Source organism: Mobula hypostoma, chromosome 23, assembly GCF_963921235.1.
Source record: "Mobula hypostoma chromosome 23, sMobHyp1.1, whole genome shotgun sequence".
NCBI classification, from domain to species: domain Eukaryota; kingdom Metazoa; phylum Chordata; class Chondrichthyes; order Myliobatiformes; family Myliobatidae; genus Mobula; species Mobula hypostoma.
This window is the reverse complement of record NC_086119.1, coordinates 46798119-46822213: the sequence shown is the minus strand read 5'-3', so window position 1 is coordinate 46822213 and position 24095 is coordinate 46798119. Positions and strand designations below refer to the sequence as shown.

Below are 24095 nucleotides of genomic sequence, written 5' to 3'. Positions count from 1 at the left end.
CAGGTAGCAGCAGGTTTAAGGACAGCTTCTTTCCCAGCATTATAAGACAATTGAATAATAATTGGACTCTTGACCTCACAATCTACGTCATTATGGCCTTCAAACTTGTTGTCTCCCTGCACTGCGCTTTCTCTGTAACTGTAACACTATTATTGTTTTTCCTTGTCCTATGTCAATGCACTGATGTGATTAAATGATCTGTATGGATGGGATGCAAAACAAAGATTTTCACTATGCCTCCATACGTGTAACATTAATAAACCAATTTTATTTACCAGAAAGCTGGGAGAACTCAGCGGCTCAGGCAGCATCTATGGAGGGGAATGTACAGTCAACATTTCAGTTTGGGAAAACTCTGGAAGTAGTGTGTGTGGATGGGAGGTGTGTAGTGGTGGTTGGTTATGAAAACCATTTAGAAAAGAGGGGGTGTTTTTAAATTTTGGGTGGTGTACTGGGGAGTCCATGGGGCTTCTGCTCCTGCATCATTACCTTATGTTGAATTTAAGACAAAACAAAATATCTGTGTAAGAATCTGCTTACCCCCTTTCCCAGTTCTGATGTAGCATCATAGACCTGAGAAGTTCACTGTAGCAGCCTGACTTGCTGAGTGTTTCCAACATTTTAAGTTTTTTAGATTTTATGATTTCTCAGGATTTTGTTGTAATGACCATTTATGCCGAATTTCAGGCAAGTGGAAAAGAAAGTCATATTTAGTTTGTGAAAGGATGGATGGCTTTATTATTTCTTCTTTCAATGTTGCCAGTGCATTGGAAATTCTGACAGTTTCATGTCCAGAGTTATGTTTTAAAAAAAACAAAAAACTCTTTGCATTCCTTTGTGTGCTAACACAAGTATATTGCCGAAGCTGCTAAAATTCCTGCTGGTTAAATTAGGAACAGATTTGTGAATTTCTGAGCAAGAGTTGGAATTGGCAGGGTTGCTTCACAAAATCCGTGGTTTCAGAATCACCACAGTGGTACAACAGTAGCAGAAGCAGATGTGGGAATTGATTGCTTAACTGGAGCCTGCCTGTCACTGTTCTGGGACACTGACCTCTCTTGCCTCTTGCCCCTACAGGTCATCGTGTGTGTTTGGGGGAGCAGCTGGCAAAGGCAGAACTCTTCATCTTCTTCACATACATGCTCCAAAGATTTACGTTCTTTCTCCCAGAAAATGAGCCAAAGCCAAACTACAGGGATGCTCAATTCGGAATTACCCTCAGTCCAGCCCCCTATTGGCTCTGTGTTAAAGTCAGATAAGATGTGTGCGGGACTTTTCCCAGGAATTTCCCTGCCTGGGTTTTGTCCATATTCCATGGCATACTGTAGTTTGAAATGATTTAATTTATACATTTACAGAAAAAACATGAAGACATAATTTGAAAATATCCCAAGACAGTACAAAGCTGCGGAAGAATAATGTAAGGAACATCAGTATTTGACACCCAACCCTCCTGCCACTGGAAATGAGATTATACCCAGAAAATCTCTGCAAGGACAAGGGAACCAAAGGCAACATGTCTTCCAGTCCCTCACCCCTGTACTGATCCCCAGTTGCACCCACATGGCTCTGTTGGGCAGGCTCTGTCCTTCACCTGCTGACTGTTCATCTCATGATCTAGCCTCCTCTTAGTTGATGAAACCCGATGTAAATTGGGGGACTGCTTCGTTGAGCACCTCCACTCCATCCACCTAAAGTGGAATTTCCCAGTGGCCAAACGTTTCAATTCCTATCCCTGTTCCTGTTCTGACATGTTGGTCCATGATGAGGCCACTCTCACAGTGGAGGAGCAACATCTCATATTCCGTTTAGGTAGCCTCCAACTTGATGGCATGAACATCAGTTTCTCCTTCCGGTAACTTTTCTTCCCTCTTCTTCCATTCCGCACTCTGGCCTCTTACCTCTTCTCCTCACCTGTCTATCACCTCCCTCTGGTGTCTCTCCTTCCCTCTGGTTCTCCCTCCTCTCCTATCAGATTTCTTCTTCTCCAGCCCTTTACTTTTCCCACCCACCTGGCTTCACCTATCATCTTCTAGCTAGTATTTCTCCCCCTCCCACCCCCCACCATTTTGTTCACTGTCTTCACCCTCCTTTTCCAGTCCTGAAGAAGGGTCTCGGCCCGAAACATTCACTGTTAGTTTATTTCCATAGATGCTGCCTGAACTGCTGAGATCTTCCAACAATTGTTTGTGTTGCTCTGGTTTTCCAGCATCTGCAGAATCTCTTGTGTTTAGCATCGACATTAATATCATGTGTCTGAATCAGAAAATAACGTTCTTAAATCATTGGAAAACTATTCTATATTGCATTTTGCAAATTATAAACATAATCATTCTCTCTTGTATTTTGGTGATTACAAACATCATCTCCTTCTGGTGTCCAGTAGGATCAGAGGTCCATCACATCCACCTCACACTGACTAAACACATCTGGCTCCCATCTGAACTTGACTTACTCTTCACTCCTTCTGTCCCCCAAGTTCAGGTTTGGACTTGTGACAGGGTCATACAGCATAGAAACAGGCCTTTCAGCCCAACTGGTCCCTGTCAGCCAGGATGTCCATCTGAGGTAGTCACATCTGCCAGCATTTGGCTCGTAACCCTCTATACCAGTGATTCCTAGAGTGGGTGATATTGCCACCCCAGGGGTGGTGGGAGTTTATAAGGGAGCAATAAAGATAAAGCAGGTAGTTGGGGGTGCTTGGTATCAATGGGGCAGCTGGGAGATTAAAGGTTAATTTAAGAAATGAATTAATTATAAGCATTTGATCTTAAGTGTCTCATAGTTGATTATAATGATCATGTAATCACTCATGTCTTGCTAACCCACTGTTCAGTTAGACTTTGCTCATCGCGTGCTATAGTTGTTGAAAAGCAATGTGATGCTTGTGTATCTGGCATATCATGAGGAATCTGAAAGCAAGAAATCCTGTTATTTCTGGACCTGGCCCACACATTATTGCTGTTCTCTACTGTAGTAAGTGTTAGTGAGTACGATTCCCATACTCTAATCACGCAGTTCCTGTGCATTAGGGTATGGCATTCAATCGGGTAAAGTGCAGAATCAGCCCTCTCAAATGGTCTTGATCGCATTTCTCCGGCCCACAACCCAACTGCTGCTCTATAGACAGAGAATCAGGTTTTGCATGAGCTATGATGATGTCATAACTTTCTCCTTTATGGATCGCAGCACTTTACATTGGACTTGGACAATAGGCAATTGACAGTGGCCACAAATCCAGAATGATAATGGCAGAAACAGACCAAACAAAAAGGAAGTGTAGATAGTGTAGTGTGGAGTATCTGAAATATGGATTTATACCAGCATTAAGCAACCTTAGAGCCAATGAGTCTGATGTGTGAGTTTTTTTCAAATGAGGCAATTAAACTGTCCAGGCTCCTTGAACATTTAAGAGAATACACTCTGATAAAGCAAACAAGAACTTGATTCATTTTCAGTCACTTTGTGAAAACTTTCAGAAATGTGAAACACTTCTAAACATGTTTCCAGTACTTCACAACAAAATAGTGATGGTTTGCATACCACATACAACATTCCATTGCTCATTGCTAAATCTGGAAAGCCCCATACAATTAGAGAAGAACTGATTTTTCCAGCAGTAAGGGAGGTACTGTATATTCTTCCCACCTAGGTGAGCTGCATAAAGACATTTCAGAGAGATTTCGGGATCTTCTGTCAGTCCTAATTCCAGATTGGATAATCAATCCATTCCTGAACAATTGCAGTGAGCAATTAACAGGAAGGATGGAGGAAGAACTGATCTTGCTACAAAATGACTTTGAGCTGAAGCCAAGGTTCAAAATATCACACCAAGACTTTTGGTTGTAGAAGGAAATCTCTGAACACTATCCTCGCTATCCTGCAATGTGGAAAAAGATCAAAATATTCTTTATTGCCTTTCCAACATAATATTCAGTGCAGTCACCCAACTTCTTTCAAAGCAACAAAACAGACTGCAAATTGCTGAATGTGGGGATATGAGACACCTTCTGAGTGACGTTCATCCTTCTGAGAAGCTGATATCACTGTACCAAGCGCATGATTCTTATTGAACAGTGAAAAAGCAAAGAAGTGCTGAATAGTTGGTCTGATAATGTATGCTCTAAAATTCTTGATGAAAATTGTTTTTCCTGTAATTAAATAAATAGTTTTATCTATAGCTTTAAATAGATTTGAATATTTCTTGCAACCAATTGTCTCTGCTTTGCGTTTGCAGTTTCTATTTTTTTTTTACTATGCATTGTAAATCAAAGTTCTTTATAGTTTTTATGCAATGGCCAGAAATAGAAAAGGACGTGTTGAGGATGTGATCTGGGAGCAAAGGGCATGGTAAACGAAAAAGGTTTTGGGAACACTTCTCCAAACTTTTCCTATCTAATTACCTGTCCAAGTGCCGTTTAAATGTTGTTACTGTATCTGCCTCATTCACTTCCATTGGAAGCTCACTCCATATATGGTCTACCTTCTGACTGAAAATGTTCCCCCTCAGGTTCCCATTAAATCTCTCTCCTGTCACCTTACACCTGTTCTGGTTGTTGGTTCCCTAACTCATAAAAAAAGACATTGTGCATTCACTAGATCTGTGCCCGTCATGATTTTTATACACCTCCATTAGGTTTCCCCTCAGTCTCCTACGTTCCAAGGCAGTAAGGTTCTTCCCTACTCAATCTCTGTCTATAATTCAGTCCCTCACATCCTTGTGGATCTTTTCTGAATTGTTTCCAGCATCTTTCCTGTAGCAGGGTGACTAAAATGGAACATGATATTCCAGATGTGGCCTCACCAATGTCTTGTGCAACTGCAACATAACATCCCAGGTTCTATACTCAATGGGTATCTTAACATTGAGACCAGAGGGTGAGACTGATCACTGAGACCGTCTAAAGACTAAACCGAGGGAAGGTATTAAATGTCTTTGTGACTCTCCCCAGCACCTGAGCTTGATGCTATCTGTGTGGAATTTGCCTGCTCTCTCTCTCTGATCGTATGGGTTTCCCTGCGTGCTCTGATTTCCTCCCACAACCTAAATACCTGTAGTTGGCAGGTGGGTTGGTCACTGTAAATTACTCTGAATGTGTAAATGAGTGGAAAAAATTAGTGGGTTTTAATGGCATGTAAGAAAGTATTAATTTACAGATCTCTAACTAGGGATTGCTCTGTGTGAGCCAGCACTGACTCCATGGGTTGAATGGCCTTTATGTCATTGCAAAGTGAGAAATATTGGAGTTTGTTTCAGGAGGAGGTATATTGAGGTGCTGTGTCAATTTTAGTGAAGGACTCAGTCTTTGTCCATCCCAGACCAAATGTACGCCCCATGTGTTATAAAAACCCGACTTAAAGAAACCCCTCCACATCAGGGAGCTCCCCTCATATAATTAAATTCACAAGTCTGACTTACATACGTACATTTGTTCCTGCAAATGGCAGAACTAGTTTCCTTTCTCCACTTTCCATAATTGTTCTTTCTTATCAGTCTTGTATGATTTTTACAATATTGTGGAGATGTGATTATAATAATAAGTGATTTTCAGTATTTTCTAATTTATTGACAAAATCATTTTATGGATGTATGTAAGAATGGAACCCATTCCATACCCATGGATGGTCTGAATGACAAAGATCCAATACAAACACTTTTTGAGAGACCGGTGTCTCAGATATGTTGTCAAAGCTGCAAAGCCACATTCAATGCCCTGGGTTCATAAACCATAATTGACCACTGATAATCAAACACACTCTTTCTTCTCCCCAAGACTGTGTAATATTCCATTTGTTTTAATTGCTATTTTAACAATGCATTTAATGAGCACTTTTACTTCGTTTCCTGGTAAAATGATGAAACACAAAGATTGCTGTGACATTGACATTGCTTTCACTTTATTTACTGCCCTCTTCACCCACCATTTTAAAGTGCCTTATGCTTATAACTGCACAGTCAAAAATCCAGGGGAATTATTCCTTGTTATTTTAGGATCTTAAAGATCTGGATTTCTCTGATATTTGCTGATTGGCTTCAAGAAGTGGGAGGAAGCATTATTCTTGACCTACTGCTGGCTGTATTTAACAAAGCTGACATAGTTAACATACCCTTTGCCAAGTCCACTCAGTTTCAGACTTCATCACACCATTGGTACAGGTTCCCCACCTTCGTGACCTGGAAAAATATAAGAACATAAGAAATGGGAGCTATTCAGCCTATCGAGCCTGCCCCGCTATTCAATAAGATCATGGCTGATCTGTCCATAAACTCAGCTCCATCTACCTGCCTTTTCCCCATAACCCTTAATTCCCTTACTATGTAAAAACCTATCTAACTGTTTCTTAAATATATTTAGTGAGGAAGCTTCAACTGCTTCCCTAGGCAGAGAATTCCACAGATTCACCACTCTCTGGGAAAAACAGTTTCTCCTCATCTCCATCCTAAATCTTCTCCCCTGAACCTTGAGGCAATGTCCCCTAGTTCTAGTCTAACCTACCACTGGAAAAAACTTTCGTACTTCTATCTTACCTATCCCTTTCAAAATTTTGTATGTTTCTATAAGATCCCCTCTCATTCTTCTGAATTCTAGAGAGTATAGTCCCAGTCTCCTCATAGGTTAACCCCTTCATCCCTGGAATCAACCTGGTGAACCTCCTCTGCACTGCCTCCAAAGCAAGTATATCCTTCCTCAAGTATGGAGGCCAGAACTGCAGACAGTACTCCAGGTGCGGCCTCACCAGTACCCTGTATAGTTGCAGCATGACCTCCCTGCTCTTGAATTCAATCCCTCTAGCAATGAAGGCCAACATTCCATTTGCCTTCTTAATAACCTGTTGTACCTGCAAGCCAACTTTTTGCGATTCATGCACAAGCACTCCCAACTTCCTCTGCACAACAGCATGCTGCAGTCTTTCACCATTTAGATAATAATCTGCTCTTCTATTACTCCTTCCAAAGTGGATGATCTGGCATTTACCAATGTTGTATTCCATCTGCTTATCCCTGTTCCCTCAGCGTCACAGAGGCTGAACCGTGGAAAGCCACACTTAAACAGTACTGCACCGAAAGGACTGCATTTTTTCAAGAAGATGGCTCGAAAGGAAATAAAGATGGAGAATGAATGTGGCCTTCTCAATAACATCCAATTCCCAAAAGTCTTCAAGAGCCAGTGAGCAATAAAAGCGGCTACAAGCTCATACACAAAACATAGAAAAGTACAGCCCTTTGGCTCATGATGTCTGTGCCAAATAGGATACCAAATTTAATACCTTCTGGCTGTTCATGGTTCATTCTCCTCCATTCCCAGCATTGTCATGTGTGTATTTAAAAACATCTTATATGCTGCTATTATATTTACTTTCACTAAATGTAGTGCCAGCGTGGTGCTAACACCTTTGTATAAAATAAACATGATCTGCACATTCCCTTTAATCTTTTCCCCCTCTCACCTTAATGCTGTGCCCTCTGGTATTCAACATTTCTGTCCTGGGGTGAAAGGTTCTGACTATCTCAGCGTTCCCCCACCCCGCCCCCGCCACCATAATTTTATACATTTCTGTCAGGTCACCACCCAATACTCCAGTCAAAACAGTCAAAGTTTGTCCAACTTCCCATTATAGCCAATAGCTTGTAATCCGGGCAGCATCCTGGTGAACCTCCTCTGCAAACCCTCCACACCCTTCCTGTATCTGAGCAGCTAGAACTGCATGTTTATGTTGAAGGTGATCACACAATACTGTAAGGTAGAGAGCTGCAAGGCTTTGATCCAACAGATACAAATGAAAGGGAATATGTATCTATGCCAGGATGACGTGTGACTTGCTGAGGAACCTGCAGGTAGGGTAGACCATTGACCTTGGGTGGTGGAGAGCACCAGTACATTGCTGCAGTTCCTTTAATCAATGTTACAGCCAAGGTACAATCCTGAATGCATGCATGCTGACGTCCCTGTTTATTTGTATGAGGGAATGGTGCCCATGCACATAGTAGGCAGGCAGATAGATAGATGACTGGACATTTCTACACTCGTGTTTGATTCTGGTTCTACAGCGACAAGAAAATATCAAAATCTGGACGGCACAGAGAGTCAAAGCTATTCATTAATGTATAAAGTGTTCTTTTAATAAATATCACACAGCTCTACCATTTTGTACGCAGTCATTGCAGAAGCAAAAACATCAAGTGCAGCACTGTGACATAAGCATTGATCTGTTATAGCTAGTTTTGCTTATTCATGTTGAAAATGTTACACCCACCCCATCATACAGTACACACAGAAAAGATTTGAGTGTGCAATCTCATTATCTGTTTTTAAACTGGGTTCAATCTTTTAACAAAACTTAATTTACAAATGAATATTGATGCAAATCCTCAGGATATAAAGGGATATTTCCTCGTGTTCTCCCTGACTGCATGGTATATGCTTTTGGAAGTGCCGTGGAGAGCATTCTGATGGGCTGTCTGGTATGGGGGGGGGGGGCCAGGACCAGGAGGGGTTGTGGATTTAGTCGGTTCCATCTTGGGTACTGGCCCACAGCATACCTAGGACATCTTCAAGGAGATATCAGAGGTAAGTTTTCTATGCAGAATGGTGAGTGTGTGGAAAGGGCTGCCGGCGACGGTGGTGGAGGCGGATACAATAGGGTCTTTTAAGAGACTCCTGGACAGGTATATGGAGCTGAGAAAAATAGAGGGCTATGGGTAACCCCAGGTAATTTCTCAGGTAAGGACATGTTTGGCACAGCTTTGAGGGCCAAAGGACCTGTATTGTGCTGTAGGTTTTCTATGTTTCTATGAGTGGCGTCTCAGAAAGGCAGCATCCATTATTAAGGACCTCCAGCTCCCAGGGCATGCACTTTTCTCACTGTTACCATCAGGTAGGAGGTACAGAAGCCTGAAGGCACACACTCAGCAATTCAGGAACAGCTCCTTTCCCTCTGCCATCCGATTCCTAAATAGACATTGAACCCTTGGACAATACCACATTTTTAAAATATATATTATTTCTGTTTTTTTGTACAATTTTTAATCTATTCAATATATGTATACTGTAATTGATTTACTTATTATTTTATTGTTTTTCTTTGTTTTTGTTTTTTTTTCCTTCTATATTGCATTGAACTGCTGCTGCTAAGTTAACAAATTTCACGTCACATGCCGGTGATAATAAACCTGATTCTGATTCTGATATTGCAAATTCCAGTTGTTGGGATGGGGCTTTCCCAACTTGCGTTGGTGGGATGAGATTTTACAGCCTTCCCAATGCTCCTGGCATGCACAGAGCTGTTAAAGTAGATTTCCCCTATCACATTCATGTCTTCACAAGATTTACTTTTAATTTACAACCTCTGCAGTGTTAGCAATGCCTTATCAACAGCATAAAATTGATAAAGAATAACTTAAGAATTACATCCAAGTTTATTAAGAATAAATAAGTGTAATAGGAAGTGTGGTGTACCACTTCCTGTTAGAATGGGAAGTGCAATCAACATATAACGTACTTGCTACAAATTGTTTTTATGACAGTTTTCCTCCTTTTCCAACTGATTTGATGGATTCGATTATTTGCTCTCACAGACTGTCTCCTTTGTGCATTATCCACATATGCACACATAGAGAACTGACAGATAGAAAGGTATGGTACATTAGGACAATCACTCGCACTTTTCTGCTTACAGTTTCATCTGTCACACGTGTCCATCCTCCTTGTCACTTCTTACATTTACAAAATTTATGCTTTCTGAAAACTTTGATGCTATGCTTCAAACCAACAAATCCAGATTACAAATTTGCATTGAGTTCTTCCCTACTCCAAGGAACACTTCCATCCAGTGTGAAAAACTACAGTTCACTGCTCTCCTTAGCAACATTACCCAGACACTGATGTAACCATACTTACACACAGATACAAGCACTCAGATACAATATGTAGATATTGCGTGGGATGTGGAATAGAACTGGAACAGTATAGAATTAGTGCTTATTGAATCCCAGGGCAGGAGACAAACTCTGGATTGCTAGCCCAGTGACAAGCTGTGGCTAAGTTACTGGACCAGTAATCCAGGAGCCTTGGAATGTGTCTATATGGTGAGGGTGTGACAACATATGCACAGATGCACAGTCATTTGTCATTATCTACAGCAGGAGGGGGATCAATTTTTTCTTTTATTTTTGACAAGACATCATTGATTCTTCTATAATTGTTCTGAAGTCTCGAACATCCACCTCTGACTGCTGTGAGGACCCAGGTCTCATTTGCTTCAAGACACACTAAAGGGCTGCCTCTTTGGACCTGCAACAAACCACAAACACAAGGTGATTAAATCCAGTGGACTATACCAGGCCTTTGGACTCAGGGAAGGAGGAGTCCCACCCTAACCAACTTTTACACTACTGTGCACTCATTTCCAGTTGTGTTCTTGCACTAATGTCTTGTTTTCCAGTCTTTTTCTTCTCTCTTGTATACTTTGTGTACAGTTTGTGTACAATTGTATGCCCTGTGTGCTTCTGAATCTGTGTGACTGTGACGCTGTTGGTGGAAACACGTTTTTCATTGTACTTTTACCACACCATACTTGTGCACACAACAATAAACTCAAATCATCAGAGAGATGACATCCAAACTCCAATAGTAATGGAAAGCAAATAACATCGCAGATGCTGAAATCTGAAGTAAAATCTAACTAAAATGCTGGCAGAACACTTTCTTAACCAAACCAGCTTTGAGCTTGCACTCCTGTCTCAGCTCTGTGTGGGAAACTGTAACTCTTCCTCTCCATTTCTGACCTGAACTATTAACTGGTTTCTGTTCCCACAGATGTTGTTTGACTGGCTGAATTCTTCCAGCATTTCTGTTTTTGAATAAAATAGATTACATGGAGGAAGGACTCGGAAGATAAGAACTCCCATGGATTGGAAGTCCCGAAAGAGACTGAATATAAGTACGATATGCTGTATTTGGTTTTTACTTTATGAGAAAATGAAAATAAATAGAAGTAAGGTTTACATGGCATAGTCGATCTGATCTATCCAGGGTTGAGACATTTCCATGCCCAGACCTTTGATTACCCCAAAGTCAGACTAAGTATTCTAATCATTTAATGACTCAGCAGCATAATTCTCTAGGGTAGGGAATTCAAAGATTCATGAGCACTCTTTGAAGAAGGTCCTCATCATTTCGCTCTTAAGCATCCAGTCCCTTATCTTGATCTTCCGCAATGTGGAAAAATTCTCCTAGCTCTACCCGGACAAGTCTCCTTGGTTTATTATATGTTGCACTGTGATCACCTCCTTTCTTCCAAACCCCAGAGGCTAGGCCTATTCTACTCATAGGACAGCCCCCTTGCTCCAGGAATCCAGCCACCAAGAGGCCAGAACTGTACGCCAAGCTCCAGCTGTGGCTTCACAAACGTCCTGCACATCTGCAGGAAATCTTTCCTAGATGTGTACCCCAATCTCTTAACAACAAAGTTCAATATTCTACTTGCCTTCTAATTTTTTCCAATAACTTGCACCATTGAGGGTAAGAATGAGATGATTTGGCAGATGGCTGAAAACTAGTGCAGGGGGTAGGTCTTCAGATCTCTGGAACACTGGGATCTCTTCTGGGGGAGGTAGAATGTGTACAAAAGAGATAGGTTATACCTGAACCCGAGAAGGGCCAATACCCTTGCGGACAAGTTTGCTAGAGCTATTGGGGAGGGTTTAAACTAAATTGGCAGGGGGATGGGAAACCAGTTTTAGGGCTGATCATGATGGGACAGTTGGTATACAGTGTGCTTTAAGACTGTCAGGAGGTACAGGCAGATGATCGAGCAAAATTGCAGTGTAAGTGGGGGACAAAATCCAAAAGGGTGGTGAGTACAGGACTGAAGATGTTATATTTGAATCCATGCAGTATATGAAATAAGGTAGATGATCAGTTAGACATTGACGTTGTTAGATATCAGTTAGTATGATGTTGTGGGCATTACTGAGTCATGGTTTAAAGATCATAGTTGGGAGCTTAACATCCAAGGGTACACATTATATTGAAAGGACAGGCAGGTAGGCAGAGGGTTGGAATGGCTCTATTGGTAAAAAAAAATAAACCAAGTCCTTAGAAAGAGGTGACATAGGATTAGAAGATGTAGAATCCTTGTGGGTAGAGTTAAGAAACTGCAAGGGTAAAAAGACCATGATGGGAGTTATATACAGAATCCTGAACAGTAGCCAGAATGTGTGCTTCAAATTACAATGGGAGATAGAAAACACATGTCAAAAGGGCAATGTTTTGATAGTCATGCAGGATTTCAATATGCAGGTAGATTGGGAACATCAGATTGGTGCTGGATCCCGAGAGAGAAGTTGTATAATGCCTATGAGATGGCTTTTTAGGGCAGATTGTATTTGAACCTACTAGGGAAAAGGAAATTCTGGATTGGGTGTTGTATAATGAACAGGATTTTATTAGGGAGCTTACGGTAAAGGGACACTTAGCAGACAGTGATCATAATATCACTGACTTCACCCTGCAAATTGAGAGGGAGAACCCGAAGTCAGATATATCAGTATTACAGTGGAGTAAAGGGATTACAAAGGCATGTGAGAGGAGCTAGCCAAAGTTGATCAGAAGGGCACACTAGCAGGGATGATGGCAGAACAGTAATTGCTGCAGTTTCTGGGAGAAATTCAGAAGGCACAGGATAGATACATCCCAAAGAAGAACAGGTATTCTAAAGCTAGGAGGACTAACCATGGCTGACAGGAAAAGTTAAAAAAAAAGGCAAATGTAGCGGACAATGTAGCTGTTCTGTTCTTTGTTCGATAGCCCAGGATATTATCTTCAATAATTTGAGTCCTCATCTTGTAGTAGTAACCAGCATACTGAATAGCTAATACCTTATACAGTGTGGAAACAAGCCCCTCTGCCCAATTCATCCATGCTGACTAAGATTTATCTAGAGATACTGCGTGGAATGGACCCTTCTGGCCTTTTGAGGGGCACCGGTCCACATCCCCTGACAACCCCTAATCATGGGTCAATTTACAATGACCAATTAATCTTTTTCCCTTTTACCAAAAAAAAAGATTTATTGGTCATTGTAAATCCAAAGACACACTACAACAAAAATTGAAAAAGGTAAACAGAACTTGGATCCACGGCACCCACTATACCATCATGTGCCAGTTTCTAACCACCTAAAGTCGTGGAAAAGCTTTGCTCCAGTGGAGGAACTACCGCACGGAACATACCCCCCCAAACATACAGGATTGACCTCTGGCAACAAACAGAAGCCAGAACCCCACCAAACAACACAGTGCAAGACCTCACAAAAATGTTGCCAGACGAGGCACTGCTTGACAGACAGAAGTCGTGCACTCTCAACAGAGCGAGAGCGGAAGTTTGTAGGACGGGAGACAATATGGTGAAGTGGGGTTGAAAGACCAGCCAATCCTGTGAGTGTGGCGAAAGGGTGCAGAACATTGAACACGTTCTGCGCAACTGCCCACTCTCACCTGATTTAGCTGACACTGACCTGCTCAACATCAACCAAACAACACTATAGTGGCTGGCTGTCTGGTGTGACAAGCTATGATGATAATGACTAGTTAATCTACCCGGTACATCTTTGGATTGTGGGAGGAATTTGGAGGACCTATAGAAAACCCACGCACTCCACAGAGAGAACTTACAAACCCCTTACTGAAGACGCTGGGATTGATCTCTGACTCCGAAGCCCTGAGATGTAATAATATTGCACTAAATTCTCCGCTACCACAGCGGCCTAGCTAAAATTCCTGTCTAAGATGATCCCATTTGCCTGCCTTTGGTCTATAAACCCCCATGCCGTTCCTTTCCATGAACCTGTCCCAAAAACGTTCTAAATGTTGTAATTGTACTCATTATACCTCCTCCTCTCATTCCATATACCCACCACCCTTTGTGCTCCTTAAGTCCCCTTTAAATCTTCCCCCACTCCTATCTGTCAGAATCTGGTTTCTGATCAGGAATCCTTACGGTCCAGAATTTAGCTCAGACAGGACAGGAGTCAGGAGTTACATTGCAAACACAGGTGCTGCATGTCGATTGGATGTGCCTTGAAACTCATTGTTAGCATCTGCAGAATGAATGCACAGGCATGTTGCCTCTGCTAAACACAAATTCAGCAGTGTATAGACGTACCTGACAGTTTCTGAGATGTTGAAAAACTTCATGTACTACGATCCGTTGTTCATCAGAAGCAATCACATACCATTCACCTGTTGGAAGAAACAGAAGGTCGATGATTGCGATTCAGGTACCTAACTGACCCCAGGAACAAACGGTTTACAAGCTAATTGGATTAAAGTTTAGATTGAAAGGATATAGATGCCAATCACTGACTATAACATCATTTTTGCAAACATTTTAGACCTATTTTCTTCATTTCTGTTATTGTGATACCTTTTTTATTCCCTTCTCACTATATATTTCCATCTTGGATTGTTTTCTCTGAAGAGTTGGGAGCTGAGGGGGGGACCTGATAGAAGTTTATAAAACAATGAGGGGCACAGATAGGATAGATTAGTCTTTTGTTTTCCAGGAGAGTCAAATATTAGAGGGTATGCCTTTAAGGTGAGATTGAGGAAGTTTAAGGAAGATGTGCAAAGCATTTTTTTTAACGTAGAGTGTAAAAGACGTCTGGAACACATTGCCAGGGTGGTGGAAGCAGATAAGAAAGAGGCATCTAAGAGGCTCTTAGACACTGACATGAAAGTGCAGGGAATGGAACGATTTAGATTATGTGCAAGCAAAACGGTTTAGTTTAATTTGCGTCATACAACGTGAGCTGCGGGGCCTCTTGCTGAGTTTTACTGTTCTATGTTCTGTATCCAATATGCAGCTGGAAGCCTCGCATGTACTTTAAGTATCCGGCTGCACTGATGCCCACTTCCCGGAGTGGTATCCCTGCTCTTGGCTTTTAGGGATTCAGTCTGTGCTGTACGGAAGTTCCTGTGTATTTACTTCCCAGAAGTGAACTGAGAGCAGGATGTAGAAGGGGGATTGAATATTGGGTGCCTTGGTCCAATTATCCCGTGTTTGAACCCCACTTCATTTGCCGACCACGCTCAGTATTTGCAATAGGACACTAAGGAGCTTTAAGTTGAAGGGTAACTGCAGATACTGGAAACCAGAAATAAGTGGCAGGTCAGGCAGCATCTGTGGAGAGAGCAGTAGAGTTAATGTTTCAGGACAATGAACCCTCATAAGGTAACCCTCCCCTTTTGTCCACAGATGCTGTCTCACCTTTTGAGTAATTCCAACACTTCCTTATGTTGGTTCTAAAGGAGGCCATTCAGCCTGTCAAGTCCCGGTGAGCAACAGAGTCTGGGTCGAACTTGATTGCCTAAAGCTGTGTGGCTGCAGGGCTAAACGTTGCAACACTCTGACATGTTGCTTTTATTTTGTATATAATCCTTCTGTTCTGCACTGTTCCACGAGACAACATGTATCTGCATGCTAAATGGCAGCTTATCTTACCTTGACGTGTGGTGTTCCACAGGCCTGTGACTTTGCAGCTGGTTTGAGCTGTTTCCGTTTGATTCATAGGGCTGGGCAGAGGAATTGGCTGAAAGCCGTTGAATGCCACCGGGGAGTCCAGAAGCAGGAGAGCAATACCTTCACCTGTACTGTCCAGAGTGTAACGTGATTCAATCCTGTATTTTGTCAGCTTGGGAGAGCCAGCACAAATATACTGGAAGGAACTGGAACAGACATCATGAGCAAAGCTAAAATCACTTTTAACCATAAAGAATACATTTTTGCAGAAGAAATGCAGGAAAAATATTGATGTACTTTGAAAACTGGGAAATGGTGACAATGCAAACACGAGGAAATCTGCAGATGCTGGAATTTCAAGCAACAAACATAAAAGTTGCTGGTGAACGCAGCAGGTCAGGCAGCATCTCTAGGAAGAGGTGACGAAGGGTCTTGGCCCGAAACATCGACTGTACCTCTTCCTAGAGATGCTGCCTGGCCTGCTTCGTTCACCAGCAACTTTCATAAATGGTGACAATATTATTCACAGTCAGTAGGATGATTGGTTAAACTTCCTGTCACTCAAGCTCAGTGACCCCCACCACATAAATGACTGGGGTTAATTGTATAACATGTGAATGACTTCAATGGAGCTTTCCTCCATTCACTGAATTTTCCTGGAGGAATTACCTATGTCTATTGAGTAAAGTTGTCGTAGTTTCAGGTATTAGCTCTCTTTTCTGAGTAAAGAGTCTCTGGTGTTAAATGGGACATTGACCTGAGTGCTGATGTAATTTCTCTGCATTGTTATCAGACAACTCGTCAAGACTCCCTCCAAACACTTGACGTCCACCAGCAAGGACAAAGACACCAAAAGCTTGGGAACACCGCCACTTGGAAGTTGCCCTCCAAGCCTGTAATGTGAAGGGTTAGTTTATTTGCCAGTCGAAAGCCCCTTCCACTGTGCCAGTTGTTGACTGAGCCTTTTGAGGGATGTACCACCTCCTTCCCATTGGTCACCTTGCTCACCACAACACCAGTGTCAGTTTCCAGGCACCTGAAGGGTTTAGGGACAGCACGTGCAAGAGACTCATAGGCCTTCCTCTGTCTCCAGGGGCTCATCTTCACATTTTGGTCTCAACCAGTGCTGAAGAACCATTGGGAAAGTTTGCTGCAGATATAGGAGGGCCACGTGCACACTTAGGTAGGTATCTGTTGAATGTTTAGTTTTGTAGTTGTGTAACTTGGGGAGACTTAATGAAGTACCTGTTGAGTTTGAAGTGTTAGTGAATGGTTAGTGTTGTAGTTTCTGTAATGTAGGGTGACTTAGATGTTTGATTGAATGTTTTACTGTTTGCCTGTAAATAAATGGTTATTGTGTTGATTTGTAATCAGTGCCTTCTGTCTCATTTACCAAACCTGTGAACCTGCTTCCTCCTAACAAAGGCACATGCCTTCATAACTTGGAAATACATCACCATTCCTTTACCATCGTCAGGACAAAATCCTGGAACTGTGATGAGAGCCCTTCACAAGGATGCTGTGGACCCAGATGCTGGAGTATCTGAGGCTAGGATCAAGGCACGGTATCAAACTGGATCGGGAACTGAGCACAAAACAAAACGCTAGACCAGCGGTCCCCAACCACCGGGCCGCAAAGCATGCACTACCGGGCCGTGAGGAAAAGATATGATTTGGCGATATGAGTCAGCTGCACCTTTCCTCATTCCCTGCCACACCCACTGTTGAGCCATGACACATGCGAGGTCATTACCCGCGTGTCTTCCATGTCAGCGCGGGAAGAAGATCAACTCCTCGAGCTTGCAAATGACGGCGGGCTGAGAAGTATGTTTGACACAACATCTCTGCCGGCGTTCTGGATCAAAGTCAAGGCTAAATATCCTGAGATAGACGGGAAAGCACTGAAAACGTTGCTTCCATTTCCAACATATTTCTGCAATGAATGCAACAAAAACCAAATTGCAGAATAGACCGGACATGAGGAACCCCCTTCGAGTATCGCTGTCTCCCACCACCCCTCGATGGGACCGTCTTGTTGCAGGGAACAAGTATTCAGCCCAGGGCTCCCACTGATCCAGCGATATTGGTGTGTTGTAATGATTTTATATGTTCATACGGGGAAAATATGTGCTGTGTGTTTAATATCCAAATGGTACTTAAAATGTTACGATGCTATTGACTTACTTATATGACCATATAAAAATTACAGCAAGGAAACAGGCCATCTCGGCCCTTCTAGTCCGTGCCGAACGCTACTCTCAACTAGTCCCACCGACCTGCACTCAGCCCATAACCCTCCATTCCTTTCCTGTCCATATACCTATCCAATTTTTCTTTAAATGATAATGTCGAACCTGCTTCTACCACTTCTACTGGAAGTTTGTTCAACACTTACTTCAAGCTCCCCTGATAATAGACTTATCGCTATATTCATGCGAGGAAAATATGCGCTGTGTGTTTAATATTAAATTCATTAGATAATCCCTTTTAGAAACGAAATTGAGTATATTAGCCACTTATCACCGATATTCCCGTCGTGATTAACACCACCCTCCCCTCCCCCGAACAGAATCGCCAAAAACGATTTATAGAAAAAATCGGTACGTAAACGCATGTGCACTTGTGCCGCGCAAGGCTTCATGGTCATTGTAGTCTCGCGGTAAACAACGTATTTGACTGCTACTTTTGTCCGTTGGCAACCCTACCCGCGCCCCCGGGTTGGCTGGTCCGCAAGAATATTGTCAATATGAAACCAGTCCGCAGTGCAAAAAGGGTTGGAGACCCCTGCGCTAGACGATATCTCAGGTTGGGCTTACGATTAAGAATTGTGGCTGGGTTCAGGTGCTCTTTAAATACTTAATTCTCAGTGCCCCAAACATGACTGCCAATTAGCAGGACAGTCCTGAATCTTTCAAGGGGCTGTGCCAGCTACCCATACTCCGGTGAGTTAGAGCATCTAAACCCTGTAAGCTGGCGCATTTGGGTACATGTTGTAACAAGACCCCCTCCCCTAAGGTTGACTCCTGGCGGCCCTGGCGGCTTGGTGAGATGATGATGGTAGTCATGGATGAGAGCCAGATCCAAGATGTCCCTTTCAGGAACCCATCGCCATTTCTCGGGTCGGAATCCTTCTCAGTCCTTGAGGAACCTCCGAACACCCTGAACAGTTCATGAATCCAAAATTCTTCTCCCAGTGAAGACCTGTTCCCCATCGACAAACTTGGGCAGCTGTGGGACGAGTGGTGGAGGGGCTAAAGGGCTGGTGTTCATAGGTTTTAATTTGGAAATGTGGAAAGTTGGATTGACCTGAGGGTCTTGGGGAGTTGCAAGGTGTAAGCCTTTGGGTTTGCTTTCCTGAGAATCTTGAAGGGTCCAATGAACTTGGGCACCAATTTCCTGGATTCCACTCAGAAAGGCTATTCCTGGGTTGACAGCCAGACCTGCTGGCCAGGCTGCAAATCTGGTCCCCTTCTTTTCTTGCAGTTAGCCTTTATTTCAGCGTTCTGAGTAGAAGCTAGCAAAATCTCCCTTGCCCAAGTGCATTTTGCTCTGTGGCATCGGACAAGATCTTTGGCCACAAGAACCCAAACTTTGGCTTCCTGCTCAGGGAAGAGTGGTGGAGAATACCCAAATTGGCATTTGAAAGGGGACGTACCATGCACCAAATGCCATAAAGTGTTGTGGGCGACCACTGCCCTCATCAAACAGTAGAACCACTCATATGGTCTTTCAGAGGCCAGGCATCTGAGGGTACATTCTATTGTATATCCTAGTTCTCCCGTGCAGGTGAAACTCAGAAGAAAGACTCACTGTTGCCTTAATCAGTTTGGAAAATACCCTCCAGAAATGTGATGCGAATTGCGGACTGCAGTCCGACACAATATTCACAGGAAAACCATGGATCCTGAAGGCCTGCTGCAGGAGAGGCATCATAGGGTTCATTCCAAAGCTCGGTTCACCTGCTTCATCTGGCTGTTGGACTGTGGGTGAAACCCAGAGGAAAGATCTGCTGTTGCCCCAATCGGCTTAAAGAACACCCTCCTAAAACGTGACGCGAATTGTGGACTGCGATCTGACACAATGTCCACTGGAAAACCATGGATCCTGAAGAGCTACTGCAGGACTATTTCGGCTGTCTCCACCACAGACAGTAGTCTGTCCAAGGCAATGAATTTGCAGGCATTCAAAAACGATCCATAATTATCTAAGACTACTCGATCGTCTAATTTTCCCCATGAATGTCCAGTCTCTATACACCTCCATCCCCCACCAGGAAGTCCTCAAAGTTCTCCGTTTCTTTCTAGACACCAGACCCACCAACACTCTCCTCCATCTGGTGGAACTTGTCCTCACTGAATAATTTCTCCTTTGGCTCTTCCCTTTTCCTTCAAACAAAAGGTGTAGCCATGGGCACTCACATGGGTCTCAGTTATACCTGCCTATTTGTCGGCTACATGGAACAGTCTATGTTCCAAGCCTACACCGTATCACTCCCCAACTTTTCCTACACTACATCAACTGTATTGGTGTGAGCTGTCGACTTCATCAACTTTGCCTTCAACTTCCACCCTGCCCTCAAATTTACCTGGTCCATTTCTGACACCTCCCTCTCCTTTCTCGATCTGTCTGTCTCTATCTCTGGAGACAGCTAATCCACTGATATCTTTTATAAACCCACTGATTCTCACGGCTACCTGGACTATACCTCTTCCCACCTTCTTTCTTGTAAAAATGTCATCTCTCATTCCCTCCGTCTCTGCCACATCTGTTCTCAGGATGAGGCTTTCCATTCCAGAACTAAGGAGATGTCCTCTTCCATCAAAGAAAGGGGTTTCCCTTCCTGCACCATCAATGCTCCCCTCAACCGCATCTCTTCCATCTGCCCTCACCCCATCCTCCCACCACCCCACCATGGATAGAGTTCCTCTTGTCCTCACCTACCACCCCACCAGCCTCCAATTTCAGCACATAATTCTCCGTAACTTCCGCCATCTCCAATAGGACCCCACCACCAAGCACATCTTTCCCTCCCTCTTGCTTTCTGCTTTCCCCAGGAATCATTTCCTACGTCCCTTGTCCATTCGTCCCTCCCCACTGAGCTCCATCCTGGCACTTATTCTTGCAAGTGAAACAAGTACTACAACAGCCCATACTCCACCTCCTTCATTACCGTTCAGAGCCCCAAACAGTCCTTCCAGGTGAGGCTACACTTCACCTGCGAGTCTGTTGGGGGTCATCTACTGTATCTGGTGCTCCCAGTGTGGCCTCCTGTATATCAGTGAGATCCAATGTAGACTGAGAGACAGCTTTGCCAGCATCTGTGATCCATCTGCTGGACGAAAAGCCGGATTTCCCAGCGGCCACCCATTTTAATTCCACTTCCCATTCTGACATGTCAGTCCATGGCCTCCGCTACTGTTGCGATGAGACCACACTCAGGTTGGAGGAGCAAAACCTTATATTCTGTCTGGGTACCTCGAACCTAATGGCATGAACATTAATTTCTCAAACTTCCGGTGGCCATTATGCGATTCATCCCTCTATAATCAATACATGGCCGCAGGCTCCTGTCCTTTTTCCGTACAAAGAAGAAGCCAGCACTCGCAGGTGGGGTAGAGGGCTGAATGAATCCCAGGGCAAGAGCCTTCTTAACATACTCCTCCACAGTGCTTCTTTCCAGGCCTGAGATTGCTTACAATTGACCCTACAGAGGGCAGGTCCCTGGCAGTAGATCTGTAGCACATTATAGGGTCGGTGCAGTGGAAGAGTTGAGGACTTTCCCTTGATGAAGGCCTCCTCCAAATCTGTGTAAGCAGAAGGGATTTCGGCTGGCCTGGATGCTGGAATTAGCCCTGAACCTTCCTTTGAGAACAACTCCTGAGGCTCTCTGAGTAGCAGGGGTGATTCAGCAAGCCCCAGGATCTTCTCCATAGGTTCACAAGTGTCTTTGGTGAAAGCAGAGGCCAAGTCACAGTCCAAATCCTCGTCCGTATCCTCAGATATCGGCAGTAAGGCCTGGGGTCCTCGAGCTCCTGGGACTAGGTTTTAAAGAACTCCATCTTGGAGTCTTCCCCTTAGATGGGATCTGTCAACTGGAGCCCTTTAGATTAGCTGCTAGAGTTCCAGACCTCTTGGATGCCTGCTTGACTTGTTCCTGAATAAAGATCTAGTTCCAGCACACCCCTGACTGGACAGGGCCGGGACTCGCACGGGCCTGTTGCTGGAGCTGTGTTATCTACCCTTGAAGGCAGGACTGTGTTTCCTGAAGGCTCCAGGTTACCCTGAATAGAAGTCTGCTCCCTTAATGGGCACTGGTCTCAGGGGAGTCTGGGGGTGAGAACACCAGGCCGAAAACTTACCTTCTTGCAGTGACTGGACCATGCAGTTGACGGAAGGGCGACGCTGGGAGGGCCAAGGTGGCCGAAGATCAGGGGTATGTAAGGAGTCAATGCTATAAAAACTAACGTCCTCCACATGATCTACTATCCCCATCTGCAAGACCAATGCCCGCTGCCGGATCTGCCCGGAACCAAGCGGCAGCTGTCCAAGACAGTTGGGAACATGGGCTGGCCCAACTTCTGCAGTGACATGTTCAGCCGATGCTTGGTCCCCATGTCCAGGGAATTTCCAGCTGCCCCAGAGTCCAAAAAAGCATTCATCTCGAGTCAGTTCATACCCCAGCCCAGGAGATCTCCGCCCTCAGCGTGACACCAAAATCCGTGAGGTTGGGAGTAGTGGCCGCTACCGTCACAGTCCTCCCAATACTGGATGGTCTTAACAGTTCTTCCAACGGCTGCAGCTTCGGACATTCAGCCCACTGGTTACCTGCTTTCCCGCAGTAATAGCAACAACCTTGACTCCGACGCTGGAACCTCTTATTGGCGGAGATTCCTATGCGGCCAATTTGCATGGGCTCGACAGTATCCTGACCAGGAGATGGGATGGTCATTATCTGAGATTGTGGGGTGGAACTTCAATGCCTTGAGACCAGGCTCAGGCTAGCCTTATTTGACCTCTTGATGTAGTTCTACTTACACTTATCAAGACGAATAGATTTGTCAATCAGAACCTCCAAGTCCTCTGGTGGCTCTCCCAAGGCAAGGGCTTCCTTCAGTTCATCTCACAGTCCATGGTGTTATAGTGGCCAAGGCCCCCGCCCCCACCCCGTTCCAGCCTCTCTCTTGGGCTAAGGTCTAAAACTTGATAGTGTAGTTGGCCGCTGACCGTCTGACCTGTTGAATCTTCATCAGACTGGGTGGCTGGCTCCAGCAGGGTGCTGGAACACCTTCCTGATGGCGGCCATGGATTTCTCCGAATCCAAGAAAACCTCCGACCTTCATTCCCAATGCACAGTGGCCCAGGCCAGGGCTCTTCCAGTCAGAAGAGAGATAATGAAGGCACCTTTCTACACTTTGAAGGGAACTGGGACGGCTGGAGTTTGAACACTAATGAGCACTGGATGAGGAAGCCACAGCAAGAGCCCGTGTCACTATTGAATCTCTCCAGGGCTGCAAGATGTGCTGGCTCTCCCGAGCGACTCTGGCTTCCTCCTGGTGAAAGTTGACAAATGGCTACCTGGAGATGGCATATCTCCAGGCTCTGTCTGGAAATCTTCTTGCTGTGTCTGATCAAATGTGGACAAAAGACACTGCTACCCCTTTGGGTCCTTGCTGGCTCAATCATACGGGGACGAGGATGGTTTGGACTCAAATGCTGGAGTATCTGAGGCTAGGATCGGGACATGGAATAAAACTGGATGGAGAACTGAGCACAAAACAAAACGCTAGACGATATCTCTGGTTGGGCTTACAATTTAACTGAGGCTCCATTCAGCTGCTTTTTAAATACTCAATTTTTGGCATCCAAAACATGACTGCCAATTAGCGGAATGGTCCTGAATCTGTGCCAGCTATCCATATTCCAGAGAGTTAGAGCTTCTATACCCCAGAAGCTGGCATGTTTGGGTACGTGTCATAACGGGAACTCCTTCCCTACTGGGATTGTGGATGTTCCCATTCCACAAGGACGGGAGTGGTTCAAGAAGGTAGCTCACCGCTGCCTTCGAGGACAATTATGGATAGGTAATGAAATGCTGTAACTCCACCATGCGCGGTCCCAAGTCTGGCTGTGAAAGGAGGGACGGGCGTGGGGTGGCATCCCCATTCCGTAAACACCCAGTGCTGCAGAGATGCCAAAAGAGGCTCCAAAGACCTCATCCCTGGGAGAGGGAGGATATGCCAAGAAGATGGGCCACACCTGGCTACAACTTGAAAGACTCACCCAGGATAGAGGACTGTAGCGAGCTACCTATGCGCTTGTGGGGGTGATAGGCTGAAGAAGAAGAATTAAATACTGTCTCAGCCTGCAAGGCCCATGTCCTTTAACTGAATAAAAATAACAGAAAGTGTGATATCTATAGAGACCGTTTAAATGAAAAGGGAGGCTGATGGATGAATGAATGAGTAAATATACCGTTAAATACATACAAAAAATGTGAAGCTGTACTGTATGAAGTAACAGTCTGCTGCGGGAACTCAGGAGGGTTGAGCAGCACCTGCAGCAGGAAAGGATCTG

At 44.2% G+C, this 24095-nt stretch overlaps 2 protein-coding genes across 2 annotated transcripts in view; one reads left to right on the top strand and one right to left on the bottom strand.

Moving 5' to 3' along the window:
- The window catches only part of LOC134336857 (cytochrome P450 2D17-like), a 39931-nt gene extending 38542 nt beyond the window's left edge, over positions 1-1389 (top strand). The window contains 1 exon segment of the mRNA XM_063031443.1: positions 1078-1389. Within this exon segment, the coding sequence (XP_062887513.1) occupies positions 1078-1259 (182 nt within the window). The 3' untranslated portion in view covers positions 1260-1389.
- Positions 1390-8120: 6731 nt separating this feature from the next.
- Positions 8121-24095, bottom strand: part of LOC134336851 (transmembrane protease serine 6-like) — a 64255-nt gene continuing 48280 nt past the window's right edge. Inside the window, exons 10-12 of the mRNA XM_063031429.1 lie at positions 15504-15727; positions 14166-14242; positions 8121-10292 (exon numbers count right to left, since the gene is read on the bottom strand). Coding sequence (XP_062887499.1) covers positions 10122-10292; positions 14166-14242; positions 15504-15727 — 472 coding nt within the window. The 3' untranslated portion in view covers positions 8121-10121. The remainder of the gene's footprint in view (positions 10293-14165; positions 14243-15503; positions 15728-24095) is intronic.